The sequence below is a fragment of the Scardinius erythrophthalmus genome (genome assembly GCF_964197995.2).
Source record: "Scardinius erythrophthalmus genome assembly, chromosome: 15".
Lineage (NCBI taxonomy): Eukaryota > Metazoa > Chordata > Actinopteri > Cypriniformes > Leuciscidae > Scardinius > Scardinius erythrophthalmus.
The window spans coordinates 12,234,304-12,247,630 of NC_138235.1; the positions used below are offsets into that span (position 1 = coordinate 12,234,304).

At 40.1% G+C, this 13,327-nt stretch overlaps 1 protein-coding gene across 1 annotated transcript; it reads right to left on the bottom strand.

Moving 5' to 3' along the window:
• Positions 1-972: 972 nt before the first annotated feature.
• LOC308703093 (fibronectin type III domain-containing protein 7-like) lies at positions 973-12,163 on the bottom strand. Its single transcript, XM_081386364.1, has 12 exons — positions 11,906-12,163; positions 11,339-11,599; positions 9,025-9,282; positions 8,444-8,695; positions 6,813-7,067; positions 5,335-5,592; positions 4,989-5,246; positions 4,349-4,603; positions 2,329-2,589; positions 1,535-1,564; positions 1,325-1,372; positions 973-1,208 (listed from the first exon to the last, which is right to left on the bottom strand). Exons 1-11 carry the CDS (start codon positions 12,159-12,161, stop codon positions 1,350-1,352), a joined length of 2,367 nt encoding a protein of 788 aa, XP_081242490.1. The 5' UTR covers positions 12,162-12,163; the 3' UTR covers positions 973-1,208; positions 1,325-1,349.
• Between the last annotated feature and the right edge of the window lie 1,164 nt (positions 12,164-13,327).

Sequence of the window (13,327 nt, forward strand, 5' to 3'; positions counted from 1 at the left end):
ATCTGAATAATGTGTTGGTAATTGGACTACTGGCTAAATGTGTCTTTGAACATAATTCTAGATTGTTTAAGCAGTGGTATATGTTATTTATGCATTATGAATTCCTCTTTAGTTTTGAAGAAAAAAAAACACACACAAAAAAAAAACATATGATGGTTTACTGGTTTCCCAAACTTGTGTATTGGCTGGTTTTCGAGGACATTTGGGAACTTTTCAGTCGTGACACATTGATTGCTGCCATAGATACTGTTTCCCTGCCTAGCTCTGTAACTATCTTTCTTTCGGTCTGTCTATCATTATATTAACACCTAAGTTGCAGAACTCCAGCACACCCCCTACTGTAGGCATCTACAGTTGTGACTATGTGGCTATTTGCTAATTGGGAAACAAACACAGATACGCATTATTAATGCAGGGAATTCATTTTATTGTTAAATATAGATGTTTATTCACATCCCAACAAATAATGTATTTAACAAACATCCAAGGGAAGTTCAATTAAAAGGTTTAGATTTCCCTCAGAGGCACCGCATACTGTAGAGGAGATCCAATTCATTTAGCCCTCAGATTGATCCTTTCTTTTTTAAAATCTGGGAAATTACTGTTAGCTTCATTTTATGTCAATTATTCCTGGAAACTGATGCATAGTAAACTGTAACCACTGGACTTTACAAAGTGAGATGTTTGGATGTTGAAAAAGAACTGCTTCACCAAAATAACTTTCAATTTACTATCAACTGATGTTTTGAGGGGAGAATTGTAGAAATTCCAATAGCAGAAAATAATTTGACACAACAGGTCATTAATTGTCTTTTGTGAAAATCCCTGAGATAACATTTGGGATCCCTGAAAATTAAGTTAATAACATAATAATAACACACATTCATTGTTTGTTGAATTGAATGGATTGTGTGTCAATTGCATATTGTAAGAAAATCTTGCAACTTGTACGAAATAAATTCTCCCATAAATCGGTGTCACTTCTATATTTAATGATTGACATAAATTACAAATCTTTAAAGCAATTTAAATGTATAAACATCAGTGACTGGACATGTTGAATCCTGACTAATTGCATTATTCAAGTAATAACATTCAGATTTGTTAATTGCTTGACTTCATTGGCTACACAGTAAATTATTTTGTTGAATTCGATACAGGTTTGAGGGCAGTTTTTGAAGAATCCAGTCGTCCAATATTACCAGAAGCTGTACAAGAGAAAAAGAACTAAGTCAATTTTATTGTGGATTTATGAGGAGTGGAAAAGGACTGGTAGTCCAATGTGTGTAATGATGATACATGCGTCTGTATGGCCGTAACTCACTGTCTGAAGGACATCCATCTCATCATTATCTTCTTCCTCGATAGAGAACTGAGAGTAAAGAAAGGCTTCAGTTATTGAATGTCAAATATTTCATTTCCTAGATTTTGAATAATAGACCATTTGATACTTCATATGGACGTGTTTGCCTTATTTTTGGTTTGATTTGAGCAATTTATTCAGTTTCATATGCTAAGATGTCCACATTCTTACCCATTCCGACGTTGCTGCCCACACACGAGACTGAAAGACAAAAGTCATGCATTTTTATATTCATTTCAGTTATGTAATGTTCAATCACAGTGCAACATTGCCATGCAACACTTAAAAGTGTCTGAATGTCCTTGCATTAGAGAACAATAGCAAAGGAAGTGACATTTATTTCAAAGAAAGATTCACACTTCTTGATTCACGTTCATACTGTGGTTCCTCTGAGACCGTGTGTGAACTCTAAGGGAAAACTGACTTCATACATCCAATAAAAATCACCTTTTGGATTGATGCAGATGAGAACTGGTTTGATATTTTGGTAACACTTTGTTTTACAGTGTCCTTGTCACATGTTACATGTAGTTACTATAGTTATAATAGAAAACTATGCATAATTAAATGCCACTAAGCCTAAACCAAACCCTATAGTAAGTACATGTTGTTAATTAATATTACTCAGAACTTAAATGTATAATTACACTGTAACTCCTTAAAATAAAAAGTGGGTTACACTTTATTTTAAGGTGTCATTGTTACAGTGTAATATGTTTAAGTACTGAGTAATATTAAGCAACTGCATGTACTTACTATAGGGTTTGGTTTGGTTGAGGGTTAGTTGCATGTAATTATGCATAATTTACTGTTATTACTATGGTAAGTACATGTAACATATGTAACAAGGACACTGTAAAATAAAGTGTTACCAAAACTGATATTTTACCTAATGCAATGGAAATAATTTTTTTTAAGTGTGTCTGAATCATTTTTGGGGCCCCTGTCCTCAAGAACCTCATTACCTGAATACACCCTACTGTTGCAGAACGGGACCTTGGCTCCGTCTCGGTTCAGTGGGGCGACGACCACTGAGTACACCTGCCCACACACGATCTCTGACACATCGCATGCGCTGCTGCCGGGCTCTGGGCTGCACACGTGAGTGCTGTCGCTTCCCTTGACCTCTGCCGTGTAGTTGGTGAGGGCGCTGCTTGACCTCCAGCGCACACGCAGCGTGTTATTGGTTCCTCTGAAGAGACGGATGCCAGAGGGACAGCACTCACCTTGAGAGAGACGAGAACGTTAGATTTAACATGGGGTATTATTGCTATTACACACGATAGCCGGCATGAATTACTAAATAGCTTGGCTATTGGCTAATATTATTTCCCCCACCTTCATGGCCTAGATGATGTCAGCTGAAAGGGAAATTTATTTCTTATTCTAAATAAAAATGTATCTACAATATTTTGTCTAAGTGTTATAGTTAGTGTTGTAGTACAGTATTTATAGTAAGTAAGTGTTAGAAGTGTTATAGTAATTAAATATAGTAAATTCAAACTTCCTAGACGGTCTTTCAGACTGTAACGATCACCAGCTGGAGTGCCTCTGAGAGTCACCAGAGGGCACTCCACACCAGACTGATCACTTCACAAAACTACATATCCCATCATACCTCTTACCTGGGACTGATTGCATTACACACCTGCACTGCACTGATTACACACACACCTGCACCTCATTCACACACACATAAAAGCCACTTCCATACTCCACTTCTCTGCGAAGGATTGCATTGCCCCGGCTTTCAATTCCAAGCGTTTATCTCTGGTTGCTGATCTGATTATTGACCTAGGACTGTGTACTCCGACCTCTGATCGTTCTCTGCCTGCCTTGACCCGGATTGCTTATTGGACTTTGCCTTTTGCTGCCTGCCCTGACTTCTGCCTGTGACCTCGTTCTGCTCTGTGTTCTCTCCGTTGATCTGTTTGTTGTTGATTTACCCTTGCCTGTTTTGACGTTCCTTCATTAAAAGCTGCAACTGGATCCTACTGAGTCTTCCAATTCATTACACAGACTATGACTAATTATTAACGACTGGGAAACTAATTTGGTAACACTTTATTTCGATAGTCCACTTTAGACATTCTACCAAGTAACTTTGCAACTACATGTCAACTAACTGTCATTAGAGTATTAGTGGACTGTCTGCTTAACTTGCCAGGCCTTTCAACTTTAAACATGGTAGAAGAAAGTGAATCATTTCTGTAGTTTTAAGTATTTGTTTTTCTATATTTTTTTCTATATTTTCTATATATTGCTTTCTCTTGCAGTTACAGTAGTGCATTTATTTACAATATATTTGATGCATATTGCATATTTAATATACATATATGCATATTGTACTTTACAGAGAATAAAAAGCATTTATTTGACAGAATTCCTGAATTGTCAGTAAGCTGACTGTCTAGATAGCGAGGTGAATGTTTATATGGCAGCCAACAAACGGGCCGCAGCATTTTATTTACATTCAGTTGGATATTGACTACATATCTACTATATATTTTGGCTCTAATAAGATTTTCCCAAGAAATAGACGAGAATGAACTTGCCGTCCTCCTTGATTCCATATTCTTTATGACAACAACGCACTTGAATGCATCAAATTTGTAATTGCGACTTCAGAAGTGGGAAGTTGGAAATTTCCAATAGCACATGAAGGCAGGTTAATAATCACACCAGAAGTTTACAGAAGAAGTTCTGTGTTTTATATGGTTACTGTCTGATGAAAAACCCAAATGTCCACTTTGTGCAATTTAGAATTTTTACCATAGATGTAACAGTTAACGTGCAACGATAGAATTTATAGTGCAAAATGTGACTAATTATGTAATTTTCATTTAATTTTGTAAGATTTTTAATAAGATATAGTTTTTTTTTCTCTAGAAATATGCATTTTTTGGAAACACTATTAAATGGACAGCGACAATATGCATTTGTGTTTTTTCTACCACTATTAATGGCAAGTTATTGAGAACACACTGGCAGAAAACCCATGATAGGTGCACTCCGCCTTGTGCCCGGTGCGACTGATCGCTTCCAGGGAGACGGTGTAGTTAGTGCCGCAGGTGATGCATCCCATCACACATCCTGTTTCCATGGTGTGACACTGCGCATTGCCTCGTGGTGAAGACAGGGAGGCGATGAAGGTCTGGGCGCCGATAGCGTATGACCAGGTCACGTTGGTCATGGCCTGGGTCACCTGGCTCACAGTGAGATTGTCTGGGCAACAAGGTGCTGAAAAAAATATATAAATAAAATTATATTTGTAGACTTTCCAACTAAAAAGACATGTGTGTTCCAGAACCCAAAATCAGCACTCTAGCTGAAATGGGGAAATGCTCTACATAGTCAAAAGCTCAAAGCACACAAGCGACTTTCCTCATATTTGATTTCAATCGTTTTCTGTTAGCATGTTGCTAAGCTAATGCTACCATAAGATTAAAATATTCAGCACATACTGTACAAATATTGGTTTAAATAGCCCATTTTTAAGAGTTGTATTCATTCTTTTTGAAGAAAATGTATTTATATACTCTTAAAACTTTTTTTTTGGTTTTGGAACTTTTCTTGTTTGACACAGTTGGTATGTTGGCTCTCTGAATGGCCATCGAAAGCTAACCTGTTTCCAGGGGAATGGTGTAGCTGGGCATGCTCTTTCCAGCTGAGGAGGACGCGGTGGCACTGACTTCATAGACGGAGCCGCAGGGCAGGTTGGGCACCTGACAGGAAGTGCCATTTGAGTGACAGACATGCATGTCGCCCACTGTGCCAATCACAGTGACAGTGTAGTTTGCAGCTGTGTTAGCAGAAGTCCAATTAACCAGCACACTAGACAAGTTACTCTGGCTCACACCGATGATCTCAGGCATGCATGGAGCTTTTTGAAAAAAAAAGAGAAAGTGTGTGTATATTATACATCTTTGGCACATATTCATGATCTAAATTTTAATTGAGTGTGAGTATACCAGTTTCGTGCGTTTGTGAACTGCAGGTGAGGTTACAGCCGCTTACGTCGTTGCATGGTATGACGACTACGCTGTACCTGCTGTTGCAAGTGAGGTCAGAGAGGGCGCAGCTGGGTGCCGTGTCATTACACAGAACCGTTTCTGTGGCATCCACAGCACGAGTCTCATACAGATCCGCACCACGCACAGGAGACCACTGTATCATCAGCGTCTCCCAAGAAACTGCAGAAACCATTGTGAGCTCTGGACAGCAAGGCACTGTGGACAGCAAGTGAAGATAAATCAGGTTAAAATGAATAAATTAAAGCAGTCGTCGCAATTTAATGGAGGAACCCATGCAGTTAGGGGCAAAATGTGGCACAAATCTATATATTAAGTTTCTGTAATTATGTAAAAATTATGGCACCGTGGGACAGGACAAAAACAGCATTTAAAGGGGGGTGTAAAGACATTTGATCTGTTTAAAGACTCTTGAGTTTTCTTCCCTGTGTTGATGTAATTGCAGTTTAAAGGGTAAGTCTGGATAGGATATATCAAATGGTTTGTCCCTTTGTTTAAATAGACTAAATACTTTAGTTTACATCACAGCCGTGACCATGGGTGCCTCTCTATACTCAAATGTATGCTTCCTCGTTTGCTCGCTCCTCCGTCCTCCATTGAAACTAGACAGATGACTAAATTTGAACCTTGTGATTAACAATGAAGTGATCATTAAAACAAAGTTTGCTTTACCTAGTAACAGAAGGGTTTGCATATGAAGAACCAATCAAATTCATATCATTTTGCCATACCTCCCTATTCTATAAAAACTGTTGTATTCGTGTTAGCTGGTGGGATTCTCAATGGAATTTGTCTGAGATCCTCCGGACTTGCTTCTTCTTGGGGGAGATTTTCTGAAAACTGCTTGAGAGATCCTCCCGCCGTGATTAAAGCATTTAAAGGGCATTTGCTGAAGTCTGTCTGTTAATTTCTGCTGCGCAACAGGTGAGTTAGTTTAGAGAAATAGATTATATATTGAACGTCGATTGGAGACGTTAGGGATCGTTGATTGGAGACGTCCCCGATAGACTATTTATTAAACGTCGATTGGAGACGTCCCCGGTAGACTATATATTAAACGTCGATTGGAGACTTATAGGGAGAACATCGATTGGAGACGTTCCCGGTAGACTTAGAGTAGGAGCTAGATAGGGAAAAATCTACGACGATACACAGGTGTATCCTTCCCTCACATCTAAGGGAGTGGAGCAAAGACACAAGGAAAGGAAATGAGGATGCACAAATAAGAAAGCACCCCATGATTTGCTACTCGATATTGCTAGTACAGGGTAGATCATTCTAGAGAGCATTTGATTGGACAAATTAGGCTGGGAGTACAACATGTCATCAATCTTTTTGGCTTGTTTTCTCGGAAGAAAGGTATGTTCATTTTATATTTGTTAAAGTGCTTTCTGCATATAATAACATGAAGCTCTCACAGGTGGTGTGGTTGACGAGAGGTCCCGGGGGACTGGGTCCAGCCTGGTTGTGTGCAAACACACTCATGATGTAGGAGTATCCGCAGCTGCAGTTAAACTGACAGCGAGGCTCAGTTGAGTTGCACGTCCCCTCGATGCCATCATCACTCTTAATAAAGGTAGTGTAGTACTCTGCATGAGAGACCGAGCTCCACTTTACAGAGCAGTTCCCAGCCACCACCTCCTCCACCCAGATAGGCTGTGGGGGACAAGGGACTGACAAACAACAGGATAGACAATTAGAGGAATTGCAAAGGGCAAGATTTTCAGTGATAATGGCTTAAATTTCACTCAGCTGCTCACACAAAGTTAATGATTCTTCATAAGACTTGGAATACAGCACTTCGTACATAATGATTAAGGCCCCATCCACACTACTGCGTTTTAGTTTAGAGAATTAAAACAAATACAATCTCCGTCCACACCAGCGTTTTAGCTGCATATTAGAATTGATCTCCGTCCACATTAAAACGACTGAAAATGCGGATCACGTGATCATTCACCAACACTGGGCATGCGCGTGCCGGTGTAAACCTACAGACGTTCAAACATAGACTGTAAAAAAATGCTTTCAAACATCAAAATGTCATTTATTAATATGTATTTGTGTCAAAATGACATATAAACATCTGTTCTTATTCTATTTTGCCTGGAAACGCTTCCAACACGCTTGCGTGTCGCATGAAAAATAGGCGTCGATTCTATTTCTAGCATGCGTTTACCGCGCGAGCCGCACCTGAGACGTGGCAGTTTACTGTAAGAAACGGTTCCAGCGGGTGGAGTTTACTGGTACTGAATATTACCTGTGTGTACTCCATGACTGATGACACCCAATCATAGAGCCGAGCGTGAGCCTCTTTCTAAAGTCCTCCGTTTTGACCTGTCTTGACTAAATTGCCCTCCGGAGATTCAAAACGCGAAACGGGGTCTGCAGCGTTTCTAAACTTCTTTGTTTTAGGTCTTCGTTTTTTGCCGTTTTAGTCTGGACGGGAGGTGCAAATGTAGCAAAAGGTCTCCGTTTCTAAACGAAAACGCAGTAGTGTGGATGGGGCCTAAATGGCATAGTTTAGGATTGACTAAGCTCTTTGCATGTGAAATAAGTAACAGAACCAATGAATATGGCTGATTTCAGTAGGTGCCTTTAATATGTAGCCTACTGTAAATGTAGTTGGTCATATGTTGTACGCCTATGTTTTGACGTACAACCCAGAAGCGTTGTGCTGTTACACTACGTGAACTCACTCAGAGGCCCACACAGAAGAAAATTAATAGTTGAATAAAGTAGTTATTTTTGTGCGCACAAAAAAGTGTTCTCGTCACTTGATAAACTTAAATATTTCTTAAATAATTACTGACAGAATTTACATTTTTGGGTGAACTAACCCTTTTAAAAAAGGCATGTCCAGTCCTACTTCTGGAGAGTTTAGCCATAATTAAACACACCTGTCCTGAACCAGCTAATCATGATCTTAAAGATCACTGGAAACTTCAAGGCAGTTGTGAAAGAGTTAAACTCTGCGGAAAACCCTGACAATATTAAGTACATCATAATGAGCAAGTCCAGTTTTCCAAGCATGAATTGTTTTACTCACATGAAATAATCTGAACTGGGTACGAGGGGACACTGTTTCCGCCCTTGTTGACAGCGATCACTGTGACAGAGTTGGTCTCTCCACAGCTCAAAGGAATCAGGATGCAGGAGTTGCTAGATGAGGAGCAGTTCTGGCCAGTCAAGCTTAGGGCGACATACTGCTCTGCACCCTTGGCTGGGTCCCACGACACCACAATACCTGCATCAGGGGTGCTTGTCACCACCAGAGCAATAGACTGAGGAGTGGGAGCACCTGCGGAGACACACAAACAAAGTTTAATGTGCCTTAACTACAGCAGATTTTTTATCAATGAACATTTCCAATCCTGCAAAGTGTAGCTTCAACCCTATTAAACACACCTGGATCAGCTAATCAAGGCCTTTCATGCAGGTGTGATAAAACAGGTTGAAGCTAAACTCTGCAGGACGTCCCGTAAAGCCCTGTCTAATATGCTGTACTTGGTGCGCATTCGTTGCTGGTTGCTCTGTTATCGATCCCTTTCTCTTCCTTAAGAGTAATTTAGAGGTATGACATTTTTTCAATTAACTTAAGTATCTTTCTTTCCATTCCTATCCTCTTACGTGTGATCTGGCAAATTGTGAAGTCATCTCCGGGAATGTTCTCGGGACTCCAGGCGTTTCCCTTAAAACAATAAAGGGTTCCTGCCTCCAGGTCTTGAAAGAGAAACTGAATGTCTGTGGTGTTGAAGCGACTTTGGCTGTATGAGCTGTCTTTGGTGATGCTGAGGCTGTAGAGGACAGCATGATTGACTGGCTCCCACTTCACCAGGATGCTGCTGTTACTGGGAGAGCTGGTGTTGAACTGAGGAGCAGGGAGGACTGGGGTCCAACAGAAGGAGGAAGAGAGAGAAACAATAATGGTAAGAGATCAGACAGACAGCTGCATTGTGACCAAAAGTATTTTTTTCTCACTGAAGATTGAATCCCAAGCTAAGTGATCTAATTCTGAGGTATAAGTTAATTTTGTTCAAGTGCAATAGACATGAGAGACAACTGACAGGTGTCAGATGGTGTAAAGTAATCAGAGCAGTACCTTTTCATTCCTGTCCTTTCCTACTTGCCCTTTCTCTTCCCCTCCACTCGTTTCCTGTTTCATCATTTCCTTTCTTGTCCTGTCCTGCCCTCGTCCTGGCATGTCATGTTCGTCCCTCTCCTGTTCCTTTCTGTTCCCTTTCTGTAATTTTTCATTCCCTTACGTTCTCTGGCATTTCCTGTCTGTGCCTCTCCCGTTCCTTTCTGTTCCCGTTCTTCAGGTCCCCACTGTTCTCATCCATTACCTTCAGTCCCTCTGTTCCCTTCCCTGTCCAGTCCTTTCCTTTCCAGTCCTGCCCTTCCCCATATTCTGACTGTCCCTCAACTGTTCTTTTCTAATCCCTTCCTTTCCCCATTCTTTTTAATCAGATCTAGGCATGGGTTCTACTCTTACCACTTCCTGATGTGTCGTAGCTAAAACAGTTCTCACATTGCTTAAAATGTTTGAAGAAAACATCCCATTGTGCTGTTATGGATCGTATGCATGAAAAATAGGCGTCGATTCTATTTCTAGCATGCGTTTACCGCACGAGCCGCACCTGAGACGTGGCAGTTTACTGTAAGAAACTGTTCCAGCGGGTGGAGTTTACTGGCACTGAATATTACCTGTGTGTACTCCATGACTGATGACACCCAATCATAGAGCCAAGCGTGAGCCTCTTTCTAAAGTCCTCCGTTTTGACCTGTCTTGACTAAATTGCCCTCCGGAGATTCAAAACGCGAAACGGGGTCTGCAGCGTTTCTAAACTTCTCTGTTTTAGGTCTTCGTTTATTGCCGTTTTAGTCTGGACGTGAGGTGCAAATGTAGCAAAAGGTCTCCGTTTCTAAACGAAAACGCAGTAGTGTGGATGAGGCCTAAATGGCATAGTTTAGGATTGACTAACCTCTTTGCATGTGAAATAAGTAACAGAACCAATGAATATGGCTGATTTCAGTAGGTGTCTTTAATATGTAGCCTACTGTAAATGTAGTTGGTCATATGTTGTACGCCTATGTTTTGACGTACAACCCAGAAGCGTTGTGCTGTTACACTACGTGAACTCACTCAGAGGCCCACACAGAAGAAAATTAATAGTTGAATAAAGTAGTTATATTTGTGCGCACAAAAAGTATTCTCGTCACTTGATAAACTTAAATATTTCTTAAATAATTACTGACAGAATTTACATTTTTGGGTGAACTAACCCTTTTAAAAAAGGCATGTCCAGTCCTGCTTCTGGAGAGTTTAGCCATAATTAAACACACCTGAACCAGCTAATCATGATCTTAAAGATCACTGGAAACTTCAAGGCAGTTGTGAAAGAGTTAAACATTGCTTAAAATGTTTGAAGAAAACATCCCATTGTGCTGTTATGGATCGTATGCATGACGTAATTCTGTTGATATTTGTAAGTGATATGCATCCTGTTCTGGGAATTAAGGTCTCTTCCCTTATTATTTTCTTGTGACCATCTCAGGTGTAAAACGTGCTACCTGAACAATGAAGCAAAACTGCTGAGGGCCCTAAGGTGAAGACACGGAACACATTTTCTGTGCCCAGTCCCTTGAGGAGGGCAGCCCTTTTGTTATAGTTCAGATTTTTATACCTGGATAAGTATACATGCGTGAGAAACCTGTTTCACTAAAAATGTGAATATATGCATACTGCTAAAAAACAAGCCCTTGAGATCAGCTATGTAGCTTATCCTGATGGTTTTTTTTTTTTTTTCTTTTTTTTCAAAGAGAGGTATAAGGTTTCTGCACTGGGTGAGGGTTAGAGAATAGCCAACTCTGTCCCTTCATGAATGGATCATTTCTTTGGCCTCTAGGTCAAAGAGGGTGGAGAGAGAGGAGAAAAATATACCTGTCTTTGCCTCCACGGAGATGGATGGCTGGCTTCTGCCTGCACTGTTGACAGACATGACACTGAGAGTGTAGTCTGTGTATGGCTGGAGGTTGGTGACAGTCCCCGGAGACGTGGGCACTGGGATCTCTGAGAAGAAAGATCCATCGTTTGTCTCAGTGCGCAGGATGTAGGAAGTTGCACCCGAGACCTGAGTGAATTCCACAGTGATACTCTGGCTTTGTTTAGAGGAGGCCATCTCAATGGTGGGCACATCGGGAGCTAAACATAAGAAGAGAAATTCATATTCAGAATGTTTTCCACAGTTCCATTCATTTAACAAATCATCAGTTTACTGCAATTAACGATGCTTTTGGTAGGAGCCAAACTGATTTAGAAATATTAAGCTGCAACAAGGTCAGTTTATCAAACAAGATGCTAAGCCTGAAAAAGGGGTTTTATGACTGGGAATTTCCAGGCAAAGAAAGGTCATTGAAATTTCTTACAATTCTGAAATCGCTTAAAGTTTTTCACACTGTCACACTGACTACTCTTGAGTAAGACATCACCAGTTTTCAGTATACGCACCAGTAGATCCATCCACACTAGCGTCTGCAAGCATGTTCATGAGGCTGCCCAGGGCCTCGACACGAAAGGTGTATGCAGTGTTGGGATTCAGGGAATTAACGGAGCCCATAATAGTGTTCTGTCCAAAGCTGGCAAAGACCACAGGGACTGGAGAGTTCCTGAGGGAAGCTGTTACTCTGTAGGACAATGCACCTTCATACCTGCTCCAGCGCAGCACTGCACTCTTTGATGTCACCGTAAAAATACTCACGCTCATTGTGCTCGCTGAAAGAATAATACAAGAAACGTATCTTTCTGAGGTATTCATCAATGATGTTGATTTAATACAAATGACAACCAAGAACAGTGTATTAATGAGTTTGAATTTAAACAGATACTGTAAATTGGATCCAGATGAGCAGTACCTGATGCCTGTAAATGAAACAATTCAAAATTACTTTTATTAGATTTAAACATTCGTTTATAAGTAAACAATTGCATGCATTGTCCCTATTATTAGATTTTGAATTCTAAGTGTTTTTCGTAACTGAATAATGTTTCAAATAGAAAGTTAAAATATTAATGAATGACATAATCATGGAAAACATGTTTATATATATATATATATATATATATATATATACACACACACACACACACACACACACACACACACACGCATGCACGCACACACACACACACACGCACGCACGCACGCACGCACACACACACACACACACACACACACACACACACACACACACACACACACACACACACACACACACACACACACACACACACACACGTATATATATACACACATATACATATGCACATATACACATATACACATATACATATGCACATATACATACATATATATATATATAATTTATTGTATTAAGTAGTACTGCTTAACTTATCCCTACATCATTCTTTACTACATCTTATGGAACTGTTCGTACATGAATAAAGGGTAAAAAAAAAATAAAGTGACTAATAACACTGTACCTGTGAGAATACTCCAAGCAAAAACACCAGTCCCTTGATTGCTCCAAGACCTGCCATCTGTTTTCTCTGTTTGAAATCCTGGTTTCTCTCTCTTTTTTTGAAAAACAGACTAAACTCTGCCCTCTCTTCTGTTTCTTGTGTTTTGGCTGAATATACATGGAGCTTTTCTTGAAGGCATCTCAGATACTTTAACCTAGCCCCGCCTCCTCAGAAGAGCTGGCCAATAAGAGCATGGGATGAAAATGGGCTAGCCAATCAGAAGTGGAGATGTGAAATGCATGCAAACAGGTGTAACAGAAGACTGGGGGAAGAAGCCTATGCAGTCTAATGCAAATAGTGCAGTTTATTCAAGTTTGTGCAGTTTAGTTGCCAATTATGTACAAATCATTAATTATAATGTGTTACATATGCTGTCCCTGCAATCATTTC

Excerpts from the sequence above, each read along its gene's own strand:
- LOC308703093 (XM_081386364.1), bottom strand. The coding sequence starts at position 12,161 with ATGAGCGTGAGTATTTTTACGGTGACATCAAAGAGTGCAGTGCTGCGC. Across the intron at positions 9,283-11,338 it reads CTCCGTGGAGGCAAAGACAG|TCCTCCCTGCTCCTCAGTTC; the intron begins GTATATTTTTCT and ends GTTGGACCCCAG. Across the intron at positions 5,247-5,334 it reads TTCACAAACGCACGAAACTG|CTCCATGCATGCCTGAGATC; the intron begins GTATACTCACAC and ends TTTTTCAAAAAG.